Source organism: Sphaerodactylus townsendi, linkage group LG03 (genome assembly GCF_021028975.2).
Source record: "Sphaerodactylus townsendi isolate TG3544 linkage group LG03, MPM_Stown_v2.3, whole genome shotgun sequence".
In the NCBI taxonomy this organism is placed as follows: Eukaryota; Metazoa; Chordata; class Lepidosauria; order Squamata; family Sphaerodactylidae; genus Sphaerodactylus; species Sphaerodactylus townsendi.
In genome coordinates this window covers 12296688-12317680 of record NC_059427.1, presented here as the reverse complement: position 1 = coordinate 12317680, position 20993 = coordinate 12296688, and the positions used below count along the sequence as shown (strand labels likewise).

At 48.2% G+C, this 20993-nt stretch overlaps 2 protein-coding genes across 2 annotated transcripts in view; both read right to left on the bottom strand.

The window, feature by feature from the left end:
* The window catches only part of LOC125428885 (zinc finger protein 271-like), a 1035007-nt gene that overhangs the window by 524600 nt on the left and 489414 nt on the right, over nucleotides 1-20993 (bottom strand). The window lies entirely within an intron of this gene.
* On the bottom strand, nucleotides 1445-18582 carry LOC125427682 (steroid 21-hydroxylase). Its single transcript, XM_048487234.1, has 10 exons — nucleotides 18357-18582; nucleotides 14119-14208; nucleotides 13092-13246; nucleotides 11690-11785; nucleotides 9753-9854; nucleotides 8097-8183; nucleotides 6208-6411; nucleotides 4573-4742; nucleotides 3221-3324; nucleotides 1445-2087 (listed from the first exon to the last, which is right to left on the bottom strand). Exons 1-10 carry the CDS (start codon nucleotides 18580-18582, stop codon nucleotides 1825-1827), a joined length of 1497 nt encoding a protein of 498 aa, XP_048343191.1. The 3' UTR covers nucleotides 1445-1824.

Below are 20993 nucleotides of genomic sequence, written 5' to 3'. Positions count from 1 at the left end.
CAAACTAGTAATCCGCAGAGATGCTGCAGGGAACGGCTATTAAAAATAAAGCAGAGCTCAGAATGCCGCCAAAGGGGAAGAAGGGCTTTTATATCCTCCCTCCAGTCATCTTTAGAGCCATAACAACATTTGTGTGTGTGTGTGGGGGGGGGGGTTATTTCCCCATTTTCGCTGGTCCAGGTGGGGTAGTCTGGGCATGCAGAGCAGTAAAAATGGGGAAGATGGCAGGGGGGTGCAGGAGTCCTTCCTCCCTTGCAGCTGCATTCTGAGCTCAAATAGGCTCTGCTTTATTTATTAATAACAATTCCCATTTCTGAGATGGGTCCGGAGCACTAAAACCAAACATCTAAAAAACTGGTTTTAACAAGCGTCCATTTGGGCTGTAAGGAATGTCCGCTTTTAGCGCATCACATTTTCACAGCAGTCAAAATGCAATATCTCGGCAGTATAGCCCAGTCTTTCCTCGTCTGTCTCCCCCCAAAAAGGTTTTCTAATTTCCACATCCAGCACAAACCCACGCAGCAGCTCGATCTTTCGACAAAGTGACAGAGGTGCCCATAAAGTTCTCATTTAGTCTTTAATTGTACAGAAATTGGTTGTCTTCCAAGCATGCTTTGATTTTCCCCGTTAGAAGGCCTTTGACTCCTTAATTGAGGCAATCCAAGTTAGGTTGAAAGTGCAGTTACCAGCCCTGGGTGAGGACATTCTTACAGGTTGAATGGTATAGTGGTTAGAAGTGGTGGACTCTGATCTGGAGAACCAGGTTTGATCCCCACTCCTCCACATGAGCAGCAGACTCTTATCTTGTGAACTGGGTTTGTTTCCCCACTCCTCCACATGAAGCCTTCTGAGGGCGATTCCACACACGAGTAAAATAGGTTCGACCCAGTTCCCTGAGAAGGGTACTAACCTAGGTCGAAGCCATTGTTGTTCCCCACTGCAACCAGCTTGATCCCAGCTCGGAGGGCGGAATCATCCTGTGCCTCTTCGCCGCTCCGTTCCGATTGGCTACTGTTCTACGGCCATGTCCCGTCTATCCCCACACACGTTATTAAAATAAACTGCCACAGGAATGGAGGGACGAAGGTGGTGTTTTTTGATTGGCCAGCTGTACGCATGCCCAAAACACTCAGCTGTGATTGGCTGAATGGGGGACTCCCGGCACCAGAGATTCCGCACTTTACTGGAATCGAGCTGAGTTCGAGCGTGGTTCCCTGAAAAAGGAGTAGTTCCCAACTGGAGTCGGAAATGTGACCGTTACACGGGGCGAAGCTGGTACAAAACCACGTCGATCCCAATGGTTGCGTGGAGCACTTAGGTCGAACGCAGCTCGAACTTAGGTCGATGAGCCAAGTGCGGAATCAACCTGAGTGACCTTGGGCTACTCACAGTTCTGTCAGGACTCTCTCAGCCCCACCTTCCTTACAAGGTGCCTGTTGTGGGGAGAGGAGCTTGTAAGCTGCTTTGAGACGCCTGACAGTTGAGAAAATTGGGGTACAAATCCAAGCTCTTCTTTTTCTTTGGAGGGGTTGGCATCTGGGAAGACTGAGTGTGGGGTGGGGTGGGGGGACCTCTGTGGGGTGCAATGCTATACAGCTCACCCTCTGAAGCTGTCTAGTGACTCTTGAGGAACTGGTTTCTGTATAGAGATCAGTTATAATTCTGGGAGATCTCCAGGCCTCTCCTGGAGGGTGGCATCCCTAGCAGAGGGGTAGAGGCCAAGCTGAGTTGTGTAAAATTTGCCCTTTTGATACTGTGAAAATGAAGGCAAGGATGGGAAAGGGAGGTTTTTGTGCCTCCCCTCGCCCTTAGGGCATGAAGTCCTCATTCTTTGGGCTCAGCCCTTCTGGGCACCAGGCGAACTGCGAACGGCTTGCAGTGCACAACAGTCCCAAACTGTCCCGTGAGGTCAGGGAGGCATCCTGTCTGTGGGGGCAACATCCGGAAATCCCGCAAGGTGTGTGCAAGGAAGAGGAACGACTCCATGCGAGCCAAGGTTTCTCCCAGGCAGCCGCGAGCTCCGCAGCTGAAGGGGAGCAGCTGCCGCTGGGCCTCACGAGAAACGGCATCGCTCTCTAGGAATCTCTCTGGGCGGAAGAAAGAGATAAGCCACGTCAGAGGAGAAGCTACAAATTCGTTCACTGGGGTTCCCACCCACCCACCCACACCTGCTGGGTTCACTCAGTTGTAAAATCCCTACAGGACAATGATGTGCCCAGTGGTGGGATTCAAAAATTTTAGTAACAGGTTCCCATGGTGGTGGGATTCAAACAGTGGCATAGCGCCAATGGGGCTGGGTGGGGCACGACGGGGCTGAGGGTGGGCATTCCAGGGTTGGGTCATTCCTGGGCGGGGCTGTGGCAAGGACACAGCCGCTGCGCCGGTCCTTGAGCGGGAAACGAATGCACACAGGCGCAGGCTGCCATGCACACCGGTGCACCTCCTGCTAGACTGCTTCCAGTTCTGCGCGCTACTGCTGAGAGGAGGGGCGTAACTAAGGCAAAAATCACGTGGCAAAATCACCAATTAGTAACCCCCTCTCGGCACACACAAATAATTAGTCACCTACTCTCGGGAACCTGTGAGAACCTGCTGGATCCCACCTCTGGATGTGCCCCAGGAATCTTATTACATTTCCCTTCTACAATGGCAGAAGGTATGGGTGGATACTGAACTATTAACCACGGACTATTAACCAGCACACCACTTACCTACACAGTTCAGTTTTGCAAATGTATTTTCTTATACTGGCTCTTTATCGACCTCTTAATCTGAATTTTGACAATGTTTGGCTCTTTGTGCATAAAAAATCACAGACCCCTGAATCGGATATTTGATCTGACCCAGCAAGGAGGGTTTTATTTACTCAAGATTTTAAAAAGACTCAATTTTCTATGCGTGGCAGTGGGCCTTTCCCCCATCTTCACCATAAGCTTCTCCAAGGCTACTCTCCTCAAGTAGCTGGGTCCCCCCCGCACTCCCCATCTACAGGGGCGGCGATAACGAAAGTCGCCTCTAACGCTAAATGCTGTCACTTCTCAGCGCGCGGCATCCCTGACGCTCTTGTAAACAGCGCCTTTTGATGACCCCACACAGAGCGCGGGGTCGTGGGGATGCCACGCGCTGAGAGCAGCGCGCGGCCTAGGGGGGATTGTGGTGAGTGGGGAAACGCCCAGAGTCAGGCCCAGACAATGCAAATTTACCCATGCTGCAGCAATACCTGGTCTGAACTCCAGAGGGCGATCCCATTTGCTTTCGTCGTGGTGGGCTCCATAGAGATTTGGGATGACGGTTGTGCCCTTTGGGATGTGAAAACCAGACAGGCTTGAGGAGAGGACGGAAAAGGAGAAAAAGGAGAAGGAATTAACAGCCAACCATCTTGGAGACTTGGGACTTTTTGGCCTGCAGATTTCAAGATCCTAGCTAGGGAGGGCCCAGCAGGTGTACTGACCCACCTAGAGCAGTCCTTTGCTCCACCTGAGGAAAAAAATAAAACTTTCAAACTTTTTAAAAAATATGGTGTGACAAATTACATTTGAAAAAAAAAGATATTATTTTTAGACTGGAACAATTAGTGCGGGGGAAGAAGAGGCTTATATCACGGGGGGGGGGGGGGTTGTACCCCTCACAAATCAATGTATTTGACGGATGAGCCCGAAAGCAAGAAAATATTGGATTATAATTCATGGAGAGATGTAAAAGATATTGAAAATGACTTGGTATTAGACCCTGAATGTCTGTTATTAAGTACTATGCTGAATAATATACCAGAAGTATATAACGGATTATTTAAATACCCTGTTTCCCCGAATATAAGACATCCCCGAAAAATAAGACATAGTAGAGGTTTTGCTGAGGTGCGATATATAAGGCATCCCCCAAAAGTAAGACATAGCAAAGTTTTTGTTCGGAAGCATGCCCGACGAACAGAACACAGAAAAATAAGACATCCCCTGAAAATAAGACATAGTGCATCTTTGGGAGCAAAAATTAATATAAGACACTGTCTTGTGTCTTATAAGACACTGTCTTATATTCGGGGAAACACGGTATATGGTAACAGCTGCAAGAATAGTATTTGCAACAAGGTAGAAAGCTGAGCATCACCCAGATCTCTCGGACAGGACGAATAAGCTCGTTGAATATGAGAGAATTGTGAAACTGACATCCAGTGTGTGCGTAGCAGACGTTTTACAGAGTACGAGAAAAGATGGGAAAGTTTTTTTTGTATTATATAAATCAGTGAACAATAACTTGAATGCTTTTATCAACTATGATCTATGGGCAACTAAAGACATTAAGGGCAATATAGATAAGAAATTATTGAGCTTTATATTAATTATTAGATGTTTGAAAAATTAACCTGAAATGTAATGATGGTGGAAAACTGGATGGATAGCAGATATGTGCAAGCTTGGGAAAAAAATCAGGGTGAGGTTTCATCTTATCTGTATAAGAATTCAAAAGGTACCCACTGGTTTGAAAAGGTTGGGGGCTTCTGATCTAACTCCTACGGTTCAGAAAAAGTAGGCTTTCAGGGAGAATGGGATGGAGAACGAGGAACTCTGATACCTGGTATCTCGAGTAGCTGCATGAGGCACAGCGAGGGGTGCCGAAGGACGCAGGCGCAAAGATTCTGTGATGGTGGCTCTCAGGTAGGGCAAATGCTCCCGGTCACTGTAGGAAGGGTCACGATCAAGACCTATGACAGTCACTATCTCATCGTGGATTTGTTCCTGAATCTGTACGGAGGGAGCAGGAAGTAGGAGGCAGCAAAGGACAAGAAGAACTCAAAAGAGGTACATCAGTTCCTCTCCCCCACTCCTTCACTAACCACTACAGAAGCAACATCTTCTGCACTACAAAAGCAACCCAGCCTTGCAGGTTAAAGAGCACCAAGGACAATATTTCTTGATGCAACCATGCTTGTTCCAGGTTGTCACACACAGCCAGCTGGTAAACAATTAAGAGTCTGAGTCCACCAGCACCTTGAAGACTGACAAACTTATCCAGGGTTTAAGCTTTTGTGAGTCAAAACTCATTCTGTTATGTACAAGTGAGAATAAAGTCCTTATATCCAGGCCAGAAGGTGAGAGGAGTGTTACCAAGAGTATGTAGGACCAGATCGGTTCCGCTTTTGAAGGGACAGTCTCGCTTTAAAAAACAATTTGTCTCCGGCTGGAGTTTGAACTGTCCTCGAGCTGAAGGCAGTGCAGCAGCTCTCATGGGCGCATAGGAGCCGCATCTGCTCCTTCTGGAGCGCTCCCGTTTCCTGCCCAAAACCGGGGAGTGCCTCAGAAGGCAGTGCGCTCCTGCAGTTGCGTGCGCGGGAGGCTGCTGCACTGCCTTCCAAAAATCGGGACGGTTCAAAAAAGCAGTGCGCTCCTGCGGCTGTGCGTGCATGCGCGCGCACGCGGCCACCTGCCCACCCGCCCGGATCCTGGTTTACAAAGGTGACAATCTGGTCACCTTAACCAAGAGGAGCAGTTGGGAATGCAAAGGTACAATGCAGGTCAGCTTGATTAGAGTGAGGGGACATGCACAGAGGTTAGACTGAGGAGTTATGCACAGAGGACATCCATAAATGCACTGTAGCACTGCATCTTGATTCCAGCTCTCCCTTCTGGGGAACACCCCCTCCCCCCATCCCACACCCACACACCTAATATGATTGGGAGACGAGGTCTGACAGATCTTCATTCTCGTTTGTCTCTAATGAAGTGAACTTTGACTCATTAAAGCTCATTCCCTGAACATTTTTGTTAACCTTCAAGGTACTATTGGGCCCATTACCCTCAGGCGCGGAGGCACACGGCGGGACGGGAAGTGCGTTGGGGCAAGAAATCTAGTCCCGACATGCTTCCTGTTTGTGGCGCACCAAGAAAGGAGGAACGTCGGGGGAAGTGAGAGCACTTCTGGCACAACTTTTTGCACCAGAGTGGGGTGGGCCCAGGAAAGACTGGCAGTGGGTAATCAGTCATGGACTTGAACTGCTACTATGGATTAACTTAGCTATCCACCTGAAACTCCTATAAATATCCTAATTTTGCTGATGGCATCCTAAGAACCTAAAGGGCTTGCTATCTCTCCTCACATATTTTGGAGGAGTGGCCGTTATCAGAGAGAGAAACCAAAACACAGTTTTATGGGGAAATCGCCTTCAGATCGAAGGCCACACGGCCCCGGTGAGACTTTCCTTCCTCCTACCTCTGGATGGTGCAGCAGAAATGCCACGGTCCACGTGAGCAAGGCAGCAGTCGTCTCCGTTCCCCCAATGAACAGATCGACGATGGCCATGTGGACATGCTCTGGCGAGAGGCCCACATCCTTCCGCTCACTGGCAGCGTGCTCATGAAGGAACTGCAGCATGTGGTCCACCATGTACTGTGTTTTCAGGGGATGACAGGTTTCCTGTGAGGGGAAAGGTGGGTGGCATGGCAAGATGGAGAGGATTGGTGTCCAAGCCAGACAAGAATTTGCCATCTTGAGAATGAGACCCAATCCAAGCTGCTGTCACCCCCTCGCAGAGACCCTTCTCTTTTAAAAAAATAATTACCTGCAATACATGCGTAGCTACGCAGGCATGCAGAAATGTACTCCCACAACCATGTTGATCATCCCACGATATGACCGATTGCACTAGATAGCTATGCTTTCACTGCTGTGCTATAGAGAGCATCTTAACCTACTGCAACTGTGTATGGTTCTCCAGTTGCACAGTGGGAGATAGGAAGGCGATCAGTACCGCACAGAAGATTATCGGCTGCCCTCTCCCCTCCTTGGAAGAACTCTATAATTCCTGAAGCCTAAAGAAAGCCCAAAATATTCTGAGAGACCCGTCTCATCCAGCACACTCTCTTTTTGAACCGTTACCATTCAGCAGACGATACAGGTCTATCAAAACTAGGACAAAGAGGCTTAGAGACAGCTTCTACTCTAGAGCTGTGGCTACGCTGAACTCCGCAGCTTCGTGTTGATGTGTTTGGGGCTGTGTAGGGATGGGTGGAGGAAGGGGGAAGTGAGGATGGGGTATGAGTCTGAAATGGTGTGCATCGAGGAATGCTGCTGTAAATTTCGTTGTGCGTGCACAATGACAATAAAATGCTTATGCAGATACAACCCACAATTTTTTTTAAAAGGAAAGGGGGCCTCCCTGGATCGGCTGGGCAATGGCGGGAAGGAGCAGAGGGAAATATTAATGCCTCCTGCCTGGCCATTCGCTCGGGAGCAGATCCAACCCGGGATTTTTCAAAAGGATCGCTTGTTTAACAATTTTCGAAAAACCCAGGTTGAGGGAAATAAAATGGGGCAGATTCGTTTTGGGAGTGGAACCTATGTGAAGTCCCCCGGGCAAAGGGTTATATACCGTCTTACACAGTGGTGGGATTCAAAAATTTTAGTAACAGGTTCCCATGGTGGTGGGATTCAAACAGTGGCGTAGCGCCAATGGGGCTGGGCGGGGCACGACAGGGGCGTGGCCGGGCATTCCAGGGGCGGGGCATTAATAATTTCTCTGTTACCGTAAAAAACTCTTACTGTAAAAAAAAAGTTCCTAATTTCCAGCTGGTATCTTTCTGTCCATAATTTAAACTCATTATAGCAAGTCCTATCGTCTACTACCAACAGAAACAACTACTTCTCTAATTGACTGCCTGTCAAATACTTAATTTTGTTTCTAGAAATCAAAAGAAGGATACTTTCCTTAAACAAGGAACTTCACCATATTCTAAAACATGTTTTAAAACAGCCCAACAGGGAGAATTATCCCGTTTTCTACCTTCGCTAACCAGCCACATAGGAAACAACAGGACTTTATGATTTTTGGACCTAATGGAATTTCTAACGGAAAAGCAGACCCAATTAGTAACCCCCTCTTGGCACACACAGATAATTAGTAACCCACTCTCGGGAACTGGTGAGAACCTGCTGGATCCCACCTCTGGTCTTACACCTGTTATATTTGCCCCGTACGGAATCAGCCGCTGTCTTGAGAACACAAGAGTCCTGGCTTGCAGTTTTCCCTCTGTTAAGCTACTGGATCCCCTGGCAGAGATCACTTTCCCCCAAACCAGTATCTTTCTCCATTCAGCTCCTACCTGATGTTTCTTCGTTATGTCCAGGACAAAGGCATCACGCTTCGCAACGCAGGACAGAAGCTTCCGCAAAGCAGCATTGGGGAAGATCTACAGGGGCAGAGCTCAGAACATCAATGACTTCAAACTAAATGCCCAGTGAGTTTCCCCTATTACAAATTTGTGTTACTCCCACGCACACGCACCACTTCCCTGAACTCTTCAGTCTATTCTCCTAGCTAGGCACACTTATCTTCTCCCATGAATGAGGCACGGTGGGCAGTGGTGGGATCCCAAAATCCCATGGTGGTGGGATTCAAACAGTGGCGTAGCGCTAATGGGGCTGGGCGTGGCACAACGGGGGCGTGACCGGGCATTCCGGGGGCGGGGCAATAATAATTTCTCTGTTACTGTAAAAAACTCTTACTGTAAAAAAAAGTTCCTAATTTCTGTCCATAATTTAAACTCATTTTAGCAAGTCCTATCGTCTACTGCCAACAGAAACAACTACTTCTCCTCTAATTGACTGCCTGTCAAATACTTAATACTTTCAAATACTTAATTTTGTTTCTAGAAATCAAAAGAAGGATACTTTCCTTAAACAAGGAACTTGACCCTATTTCTAAAACATGTTTTTAAAACAGCCCGACAGGGAGAATGATCCCGTTTTCCACCTTCGCTAACCAGCCACATAGGAAACAACAGGACTTGATGATTTTTGGACCTAATGGGATTTCTAATGGAAAAGCAGACCCAATTAGTCACCCCCTCTTGGCGCACACAAATAATTAGTAACCCACTCTCGGGAACTGGTGAGAACCTGCTGGATCCCACCTCTGACGGTGGACCTTCTTGGCCACATTTCCTACACTGTCAAAATTCTGCGACTGATCTTCGAGTGGATGAACATTCTGTGACATCACAGCGACTCCCAGGCCTTCCAGTATTTGAAGGGTCCAAGGATAGCCCGGCCTTGTCCACATGACCTTGAAGTTTCCACTACCCTTTGTAAAGACAGGATAACTTGGGGGGGCTTCTTGGTTTTTGTTTCGCCGAGCCATGTTAAGATGTGTTCTGTGCCTGCACTTAATGGCTTAATGGTGCATTGAAGGAGTGCGACTCTGTCTTAAGTTCAGCAGGTTATAATGCCAGAGAGTTTGCCCTCCAAAGCAGCTCTTTTCATCAGAGGAATTGATTTTTGAAGATCAGCTGGAATTCAGAGAGCTCTCTAGGTCCCACCTGAAGGATGGCAATCCTAGACAAAAAATGACTGCCACACGAGATAAAGCCAAGCACAAAATGGCTACTGAAGGAGGTGGAGTCAAACACAAGAAGTCAGGAAGTAACAGCTCATGTTTACATAATTATTTTAGTTAAATCTGTAAACTAAGTCCTTAGGACCTCAGCTTTTTTGTTGTGGCCTGGGAAGCTCAGATGCCTAACAGGCTACTTGAATGCAGAGAGTGCAGCAATGAAAGCCGAGCAGCACAGAGCTGCAAAGTTAATTGGCTGAACTGTGCATGAATGAAAGTATTGTGCTTGATCTAGCTAGCTCAGTTCTCAGTCAGCTGGGATGTCACCCACGTTGCTTTAACCAGATTAAAAAAGAAAATAAAAACCTAGGGAGGATAAAACTGATCCAAAGCAAATTCAAAGTATCAAGCCAGCACTTCCCCTTACCCGAAGAATAGGGAGAAAATCCAGAACCTGTACAGAAACAGCACTCCATCTTTCTACCAGTTCAATGGCGTAGTCATGAATTTCTTTAACAGCAGAATCATCCTGCAGTAGAGAAAGAAGAGTCTGTCTATGGAAGATGGAGACCCTGGCCATTTAAGTACAACAAGCATAAGTTCCCCTTGGGTTTGATTCTCTGTTGCACACACATTTTCCTCCCTTCAGAAGAACTCACCTGTCATATCCGTCATATCAGAGAATCCCTGCGGTTTCCAAACCTGTTTTGGAACAAGTTGTGACTTTTCCTCTCCCTTTGCAGGGAAAGCAGAGGAGATCACTGAGTGAAGCTCAGTTTGGGTTTTCTCCTCCCTGCCTTTCTTCACCCGCACAACAGCAGTTCCTCCTGGAGCAGAAGTGGCGTAGGAGGTTAAGAGCTCGTGTATCTAATCTGGAGGAACCGAGTTTGATTCCCAGCTCTGCCACCTGAGCTGTGGAGGCTTATCTGGGGAATTCAGATTAGCTTGTGCACTCCCACACACGCCAGCTGGGTGACCTTGGGCTAGTCACAGCTTCTCGGAGCTCTCTCAGCCCCACCTACCTCACAGGGTGTTTGTTGTGAGGGGGGAAGGGCAAGGAGATTGTAAGCCCCTTTGAGTATCCTGCAGGAGAGAAAGGGGGGATATAAATCCAAACTCTTCTTCTTCTTCTTCTTCTTTGGGCCAGCATATGACAGCAATCAGAAGGGTTTTCTTTTTTATTATTTTAACACTGAGGGTTTATCACTGGAGTAATAAATCCTTAAAACTGACATGAAGGTTTCATGGTCCAGGGAAGTAACACAAGGCCAAAGACTGCCCCTCCCACTCCCACGTGCGCGCGCCTGCACACACACAAACACACACACAGAGGCAGCAGACAACCTCCCCAGGTGGAGATTGCACAGAAACAATAAGGAAGCAGTGAATGGGATAATATATGATATAAGAGTGAACAGAAATTTGGAACCAATGTATAAAATAATGATCAGAGCAGCACACGCAGTGTTGGCGTTGGGCTGGAAAGATAACAAGAAATGGACAGTCTCAAAATGGTTAAAATATGTTTGGGAACAAATTCAGTTAGAGATTTTTGAGAGACTGGCAAAAAATACACTATGGCAAGAGAAACTAGAAGATATTGGGGCTTGGACAGATTTATGGAGCAGAAGCCGATTTATGGCTACCAATCTTGATCCTCTTTGATCTCAGATTGCAAATGCCTTAACAGACCAGGTGCTCGGGAGCAACAGCCGCAGAAGGCCATTGCTTTCACATCCTGCATGTGAGCTCCCAAAGGCACCTGGTGGGCCACTGCGAGTAGCAGAGAGCTGGACTAGATGGACTCTGGTCTGATCCAGCTGGCTTGTTCTTATGTTCTTATGTTCTTATATTATGAAGCTATGGACATTGTATGAAAAATGGATGGAAGAAGCCGGATTTAACGAAGAACTATGGAATAAGAGAATAAGAAGAATGAACCTTCTGCTGCTTGCTTGAAATAATCAATGGAAAAGAGGGGGGGAGGTGGTGAAAAAGGAAAAATGTATAGTTGGAACAAACATATTGAATGTAACAAATATAATAATATTCTATACAATAAAAAAATTATATAAAAAAAGAAAGCAGTGAATGACCAAGATGGCAGATCGGATAGCTAGGGATACTTTGCAGCAGGAGTACTCCAGTTTAAACCAAAAAAACATTAGAAAAACCCACTGTGAAAAAAATGGCTCAGGGTAACAAGTGTGTCCATGAATGGCTGCCGTTTGGCAGAGAGCAGGGGCCTTTCCAAACAGTGTAAGAGACTTACTGGGAAAAAAATGGACTGGGAGATTGCTTGGGACAAAGAAAAGAGGGAGATAAATTATGCACCATTCTTTGCCAAGTGTTCTTGTGACTCACCAAAGGCCCAAACATCATGGCAGAGATGACCTGGCAGGCATTCAAGGAAAAATCACGGGCCACATCGACGGCTTCTCCTCTGTAACCATGGAAAACCTGGTGAGGACCAAAACACAGAGTATGAGGATGCCACCAGAACGGTGCACATAGGCTGACAACTCTTTTTTTATATCATCCTGTCCTACGCACCAGGTGGGAAGCTAGTTCCAGGACCCCAGGTGAGCCAGGTTGGAATTCCCACTTCTACCATGAAAGCTCACTGGGTGATCTTGGGTCTGTCACAAGTTCTCAGTCTGGCCTACCTCACAGAGTTCTTGTTATGAGAGAGAGGAGGAAAGGAGAGCATGTTCTAAAAGCCACTTTGAGTCCCAACTAGGGAGAAAAGCAGATGTAAATAAATGCATGAAGCAGCTGGAAAAGAGGAAAGCCCAACATGAGATGGATCGACTCTACACAGGAAGAAGAAGAAGAGTTTGGATTTATACCCTGCTTTTTTCAAGCTTAAGGAGTTTCAAAGCGGCTTAACACAAATTGGGCCTTTCCTCGCTTTCACCCCAACAATCATCATCCTGCTGGGTGAGGTGGGTGGGGCCGCAAAGAGTGCTCAGCTGCTTGACCGTCACTAACTTTCCGAAGGTCACCCAGCTGGCATGTGTTGGAGTGCACAAGCTAATCTGGTTCACCAGATAAACCTCCACAGCTCAAGTGGCAGGGCAGGGACTCAAACCCGGTTCTCCAGAGTGCACCTGCTCTTAACCACTACACCACGCTGGTTCACTGCATCCCAGTATTACTTGTGAGCAAAAGAGCTGATGTAGCTGGTGGAGAGGGGTTTCACATGACACTCGGTGTCACCTGTAGGAAAAACTCCCTACTAATGTTCACAGTGAGGTGGGGGCCAGCGTGGAATCAGCTTGTCTGCAGTTTTGCTGACTTGATCATCAGTTGTTGCTGACTCTCGGTATTTTGCAGCATATTTTAGAACATGTTGTCCTTTCTTCCTTTCTCTCATGACAAGAACTCTGTGAGGTAGGCCAGGCTGAGAGTTTGTGGCAGACCCAATGTCACAATGAGCTTTCATGGTAGAAGTGGGAATTCCAACCTGGCTCACCTGGGGTCCTAGAACTAGCTTCCCACCTGGTGTGTAGGACAGGATGATCTAAAATATCAAACAAATATTCTTTCACTGGAGTGGCTTCTGAATTCTTCCATCTTCTGAGATCAAATCCCCAGTCAATGAACTGCCAAGAATGTGACACAGAACTTGCCTTTGTTGCAATGGATTCTGGGTAGCGTTTAGAGAAGACGCTCGGTTTGTGCAAGATGCGGCTCAGACTGGCAGGAAGAAAGAGAAGAGGAGGTTTCACAGGGACTCCAGAAAGAGCCCCTTCAAAAGGTTCACCTGGCAGAGAAGCCGAGCTCGGTTGCTGACAATCTGCTCCATGTCTCCCCGCAGGCAGCGATGAAAGGCCGTGTGAGTCAGCTTCCTTTGCAGTCGCCAGGCCGGTGTGTAGTCACCCAAGGTCAGGTCCCTGCCACCCATCGAAATAAGACTGGCTGCAAATAGAGATCGGAAAGCCTTTTTTAACCACAGATTTCTGGCCCAAATACCAGCGTCCCATGTTGCCGGTGATGTAATGACATCACTTCCAGTGCTCATAGGAAGCTTCGACACCAGACTAGGCCTCTCTCCGTTTCTGGGTAACTTTCCTTGCTCACTGGGTCATTGGCAGAGACTGGGGCTTAGGGGAGAGGGATCCTCAGCTCCCAGTGGGGGCATGGAGTCCTAAGCCTCATTCTAGTCATTTTAACCTCTATGGAGAACTTAGGCAGTGCCACTGCGAAGAAAAAGCAGTGCCACACCAAACCCTGCACAGATGTAACACTGCGGAACTCTTAACCCTGGTTAGTGGAGTAAGAGGTGGCTGCCTTTCCTCCTCCAGTTTTAACTGCAGTTAAGTTTACCTTAGAGCTAATTTTCAAGCCACAGAATCAGCCTACGTGCCAATTCCAAAAACAATGGGGATGTCAAAGACTGTAGCAACTATCAGCCCCATCGCATTACTTTCTCACACAAGTCAAGCGATGCTCACATTTTTTACAACAAAGACTGTCACCATACATTTTTTGCTGTCTTCCTTTTCCCTCTAGTTGTGAGGATGGGGGACTGGGAAGGGCCTATAAGTTAAATAGCCTATGGCCATGGTGGGGAACCTATGGCACCCCAGATGTTCATGGACTACAATCAGCAGGGGCTGATGGGAATTGTAGTTCATGAACATCTGGAGTGCCATAGGTTCGCCACCACTGGCCTAGGGCCTCTCTTCATCTATATCTGCCACTGTGCACACCCCATATAGTGGCAAGGAGGTTGTACAAGAAAATGCTTTGCCTGACTTTTGAGAACCTGCCCCTCCCACCAAGATTACCAATAAAGCTATAAGGGCGTCCAGCAAAGTCAGTCCATTTCCGCATCAGCGCCTCCCGGATTAGATCCGAACTGTTCAGCACAACGACGTCTAGCCGGGAAGAAAGAGAGAAGGGTGAAAGAAATAGGTTATGTGCTTTTTAAACTGCACAGCCCTCAAAACACCTCTACGACATGCCAGTTGTCTATGTGGTTGGAATTATTATTAGGTTTTTAAAATTTTAAGAACATAAGAACTAGCCTGCTGGATCAGACCAGAGTCCATCTAGTCCAGCTCTCTGCTACTCGCAGTGGCCCACCAGGTGCCTTTGGGAGCTCACGTGCAGGATGTGAAAGCAATGGCCTTCTGCTGCTGCTGCTCCTGAGCACCTGGTCTGCTAAGGCATTTTCAATCTCAGATCAAGGAGGATCAAGATTGGTAGCCATAGATCGACTTCTCCTCCATAAATCTGTCCAAGCCCCTTTTAAAGCTATCCAGGTTAGTGGCCATCACCACCTCCTGTGGCAGCATATTCCAAACACCAATCACATGTTGTGTGAAGAAGTGTTTCCTTTTATTAGTCCTAATTCTTCCCCCCATTTTATTTATTTATTATCTATATATTTGATTTTTAAACCGCCCTCCCCCGAAGGGTTCAGGGCGGTGTACCACACAAAACTATCAAAGCGTTAAAACTGTTTCAATTGAAAACCATTTAAAACACCAACAATAAATGCTAAAGGAACTTTAACTGTAAAAGATGGCGATAAAACCCCCACCCCCCACCCCGGCCCACCGAAGGCCAAAATCAAATGGGGGTCTCAATCAAACCGGCTGACCCAATGCCTGGCAGAACAGGTCCGCTTTACAGGCCCTGCGAAAAGCTTGTAGGTCCCGCAGGGCCCTCGTCTCCTTTGGGAGCCTGTTCCACCAAAGCAGGGCCAGGGCTGTAAAATGATCAGGCTGGCCTCGACGAGGGGCAGGGCCTTTTCAGCCCTGGTGAGGACGTGCCGGGAGAGAGCTCCAGCCTCCAGCTAGACGAAAACACCGAAAAAGTGAGTTTTGAGCGAATTTTGAAATTTAAAAAACGTAGCCCCAGCAGGGCCTGCAAGACGGACCTGTTCCGCCAGGCGTTTGGCCAGCCTGGTTAAAAATACATCTACCGTGTCATCTGGCCTCCCGTGGGCACAAGGGGGTGGGAGGGGGGTAGCCAGATGCCATCCACATTTTTAATGGGTTCTGTTTTTATGTAATTGGTATTTAAATTATGTTTTAATGTATGTTTTCACCTGTTGTGAACCGCCCTGAACCCTCAGGGGGAGGGCGGTATATAAAACTAATAATAAATAAATAAATAAATAAATAAATAAATAAATAAATAAATAAAATAAAATAAAATAAAATAAAATAAAATAAAATAAAATAAAATAAAAGCCCTGGCCCTAGTAGAGGCCAGCCGGATGTCTTTCAGGCCAGGGACCCCCAGTAGGTTCTCCTCCAACGATCGGAGGGACCTAGTGAAGCAAAGGACATTACACACATACACACCCCACCATGGTCCAAAGTGGTACAGCTCCATCAGATCCAGGAACCCAAAACAAAAGCCAAGCTCAGTGCAAAAGTCAAGTGACGCAGCCGGAAGTTTCTGACCAGAGACCTTTTCTCTGCCAGGCTCCCTGAAGCCCTTTTAGCTAGAAGGCTAAAAATGAGCATGGATCCTTTTCCTGCCCTCTGACTGCAAAGTTAAGTGTCTATCTGCCTATCTGGTGATTTTTCAAAGTCTACCCTTCCTCAAAGGTGGTCAGAAAAAGAGAAGAAGAAGAGTTTGGATTTATATCCCCCCCCTTTCTCTCCTGCAGGAGACTCAAAGGGGAGGAAATCTCCTTGCCCTTCCCCCCTCACAACAAACACCCTGTGAAGTAGGTGGGGCTGAGAGAGCTCCGGGAAGCTGTGACTAGCCCAAGGTCACCCAGCTGGCGTGTGTGGGAGTGCACAGGCTAATCTGAATTCCCCAGATAAGCCTCCACAGCTCAGGCAGCAGAGCGGGGAATCAAACCCGGTTCCTCCAGATTAGATACACGAGCTCTTAACCTCCTACGCCACTGCTGCTCCAGAGCAGTACACGTGGTTCCATCTTTATCGTGTTATCCCAACAGCCACTCTGTGAGGTAAATTACGCTGAGAGCCAAAGGCCACCCACTCAATTTCGTGAGAGACCTGAAATTAAAGGGGAAAGGAGCTGAAAGGGAGGGGTCTCACCCCCTTGCACCCCTGAAAGGGAGGGGTCTCGCACCCCTGCACCCCTCCTTGGAATGGTGCTGGAACAAAACTTGAGTCCAGCAGCTAGGGTTGCCAACTCTGGCTTGGGACATTTCTGGAGATTTGGGGGCGGAGCCTAGAGAGAGTGGGATTTGGGGAGGGGAGAAAGCGCAGCTATGATTTCATAAGAGTTCATTCTCCAAAATTGTCTTTTCCTTCAGGGGAGCTGATCTCTGTTGCTTAGAGATCAGTTGTGATCCCGGGAGATCTCCAGGCCACACCGCAAGGTTGACAGCCCAACCAGTAGCACTTTAAAGACCAACCACGTTCTCCAGGGTGCAAACTTTGATGAGTCAAAGCTCCCGCTGGCAGAGTTGACAAAATGATCTTTGACTACCAGGGGCGTAACAAGGCAGCCCTGGGCAAACTGTAGCCCTGGGCAAAACCTGAGTTGGATGCCCCCCCCAATGGGCGGCCACTCCACCATGACCAATTTTTTTGCACTAGACAGGGTTGCAGGGGGTGCATTTTGTATTACACTTGGCACCAAATATTTCAGCATATCATCAGGACTGGCTCTGCCCCAAGCCAAGTGAGATGGCCCAAGAGTCCCATGACTCTGCAAAGCCCAACCCATTGTTTCCAATGGGAGCTAATAGGAGATGGGACTACAGTCTTGAGGGTCCATACCTTTGGCCCCCCCTAAACCAAACTGCACTAAACTTATAGGAGGCTATCATCTCCAGATGATAAATTCTGAAATGTCTAAGTGCCGATACATCCAAAAATGCACCCCTGCAGGAACATCCTAGAAATTCCAAGAATCTTTGTTCTGCATTGAGTTTCTATATTGCTGTCACTGGGGTTGCAGGCTAAAGGCCATTTGAAGGCACAGTCTCAAAACGTCTAGGGTCTCATCAGGACAAGTTCTAATGATACCCCCAGGCTCTGGTGCAGTTTGTCTAGGGGCCAAAGTTATGGACCTCAAACTGTAGCCCCATTTTATTCCCATTGGAAACAATGGGGGATGGGGTGACCCCTTTGGGAGTCCATAACTTTGGACCCCCCTGAACCAAACTCCTCACCAAACTTGGGGTAGCATAAGGACACCTCCTGATGATACGCTGAAATGCTGTCAAGAACTGGTGCCCCCTGCACAAAATGGAAACCACTAAAATACCCAAAAACGAACCCAGCATTTTGATGCCCCCCACAAGGTGATGCCCTGGGCAGCTGCCCACCTTGCCCAATGGGCATTACGCCAGTGTTGACTACTAAAGCTTTATTCCCTGGAAAGTGTTAGCCTCTAAGGTACTACTGGACTACTCTGTTCTCCTGCAGACTAACACAGATATGCACCTGAAACCAGGATCCTAACGTGTGCTAATAAACACCATGCTATAGCCTGTTTGGGGGGGAGGATATCTTCTTAGCCCATCAGTGGGGGCCCTGGACTTCCACCCCCAAGTTTGGTCCTGCAGGGAGTACTGCCTACCATGCCCTCAGGAGCAGCAGTGGCGCAGGAGGTTAAGAGCTCGTGTATCTAATCTGGAGGAACCGGGTTTGATTCCCAGCTCTGCCGCTTGAGCTGTGGAGGCTTCTCTGGGGAATTCAGACTAGCCTGTACACTCCCATACACACCAGCTGGGTGACCTTGGGCTAGTCACAGCTTCTCGGAGCTCTCTCAGCTCCACCTACCTCACAGGGTGTTTGTTGTGAGGGGGGAAGGGCAAGGAGATTGTCAGCCCCTTTGAGTCTCCTGCAGGAGAGAAAGGGGGGCTATAAATCCAAACTCTTCTTCTTCTTCTTCTCAGGACCAAACTAAAACAAATCTTTGCAGTTAGTTGGGGTGGGTTTTCCAGGCTGCGTGGCCGTGGTCTGGCGGATCTTGTTCCTAACGTTTCGCCTGCACCTGTGGCCGGCATCTCCAGAGGTGTATCCTGCCACTGCTGAAGGAGATCCGTGCGTGGCCACAAGAACCCCCTACCCCTCCACCTTACCTGTATTGCCAAAGCGGAGGCGGTAGATGGGTCCGTATAGCTCGCTTAACTTGAGGAAGTGGATAGGCAGGCTGGGCTGGAGCAGGTGGGAGAGGTTCCCAATGAAGGGTAGGGCCCATGGGCCCGGCAGCCCCCCACAAGCCTTCCCCCAGAACCGTCTGGCATGCCACCAGCAAAACAGGGCCACGGCCGCGAACGCCAAGAGGAAAAGAGCAGTGCTGAGCATCACTAACCAGGCACAACAGGGGGGTGGGTGCCTCTGCAGAGATATAAATCCAGAAACAGTAATGGGGGGAGGAGGGGAGAACGTCCTCATCGGTTGAGAGTTGACCTCCATAAATAAACCTCCCCCTCCTATATTTAAAAACGCAAGCCACCCTTGACCCCAGTGGCAAGTTTATCCTTTGAAAACATTGGGAAGGAGGGAATTACTTCCATTATCTGAAGGTGATCGAAGCCATGAATCTTATCAAGATTTGAAGGGGGGGGGGGTTCACATTTTTGTTTTCCTTGAGCAGCAGTGGTGTAGGTTAAGAGCTCGTGTATCTAATCTGGAGGAACCGGGTTTGATTCCCAGCTCTGCCGCCTGAGCTGTGGAGGCTTATCTGGGGAATTCAGATTAGCCTGTACACTCCCACACATGCCAGCTGGGTGACCTTGGGCTAGTCACAGCTTCTCGGAGCTCTCTCAGCCCCACTCCACCTCACAGGAATTGTTTGTTGAGCAGAGGGGAAGGGCAAGGAGATTGTAAAGCCCCTTTGAGCTCCCCTGCAGGAGAGAAAGGGGAGCAACCAAACTCCTCCTCCTCCTCCTCCTCCTCCTCCTCCTCCTCCTCCTCCTCTTCTTCTTCTTCTTCTTCTTCCTCCTCTTCTTCCTCCTCTTCTTCTTCTTTTTTAAAAAAATTTCCTGCTTTTAAAATAAAGACAATAAAAATATTGATACTACTATGATCATAATAAAATATAAAGGTAATAAAAAATATTGGCCCTTCACCTCAGCGTTCATCTTCGTTCTTCTCCTCTCCACATTGGGAGTGCACACGCGCCCGGCTGTGGAGAAGACGTTTCCAGCCAAAAGGAACTGAGAAAGGTATGCTGAGGGTGAGGAGACATTTTCGCGCTGAAAAGATTGCTCTCGGAGAGGGAGAGGTGCCGTTTCCATTCAGGTCTCTGTCCGTTTCTGTTTGGAGAGGGCATCTTCTAGCACACTCTTCAGCTCAATATTCCTCATATTTCTTTGTTGAGTTTTGTTCGGCCGTGTTGCATAATGTTGGGACATGCTGGCATTGCCAAAAAATTCAACCCCAAGGTTAGAAATGACAGGGCCTCCTAGCTCAAGGCGGCTCTTTGGGAATGAGCCATAGCTAGCTCCTGAACCCCTTGCAGCCACGCCAGAGCAGTCAGCCTGAGCAGCAGTGGCGTAGTGGCTAAGAGCAGGTGCACTCTGATCTGGAGGAACCGGGTTTGATTCCCAGCTCTGCCGCTTGAGTTGTGGAGGCTTATCTGGGGAATTCAGATTAGCCGGTGTACTTCCACAAATGCCAGCTGGGTGACTTTGGGCTAGTCACAGCTTCTCGGAGCTCTCTCAGCCCCACCTACCTCGCAGGGTGTTTGTTGTGAGGGGGGGAAGGGCAAGGAGATTGTCAGCCCCTTTGAGTCTCCTGCAGGAGAGAAAGGGAGGGATATAAATCCAAACTCTTCTTCTTCATATCTTCACCGCGGTTGATTCTGACTTCAAATCAGCCTTAACGTCCCCAGGTCCAGCGCCACGTAGTGCATCGCAACTGCCCCCTAAAAAAATCTAAATCTAAGCTCAGGTCACCCAAAAAATCTGAGGTTCAGCCTTTAGTTCCTGAACTGACACCCTCAGAACCAATGTTATTGGACAATGGGGATGAACCATTATCTCACACACCGCGACTGCACTTCCAGATACGGAAGGAGACCTTTTGGGAGAGTGAGCTTCCTTTCCTAAGACTTCCCTCCTCTGCTTAAAAGTCCCCAATGAACTGATCTCGGCTCCATGCCACCTTCGAACCCGTGGCTGCTTTCTCACCGGCTCTGTGGCCTTAGGGTTGAATGGGGGGTTGACTCTGGTCCAGAAATTGCTGGAGATTTGAGGGTGGAGGTTGGGAGATTTAGGGAGAGGAGAAACCTTGTCAGAGGACCATGCCTATCAAGTCCGCCACTCAAAGCAGATATTTTCTTCAGAAGTGGGATGAAGGCAATCAATCGATCAATAGCAAGCGATTTATGTAGTCTGGAGGTCAGTTGTAAGTCCAGAGCTCCACACACACACACCCCGCCCCCAATGTGTAGGTTGATAATCCTACTTCCGCCCATGATTCCGGCTGAGGTGATGCCTACTCTCCTTCAGGTCTGCCAAGGTCTTTGGTTCTGTACCATCCTCATAATGCTCCTCCCGCCCAATCCTTCCATGATCCAACTGCTCAGTAAAAATGCCTTTCTTGGCAAAGAACTAAGCCTGTCGCTCAACGCTTTCTCAACGTCTCTCAAATTGCTGCAAAAAACTTTGTTCTATCTCCAGTTGGAGCCTCCAGCCTGACATGTTTTATGGGCACACTATCTTCTTTTATCATTATCAAGGGAAGAAGCGTTGCCCTGAAACCTCACGTTT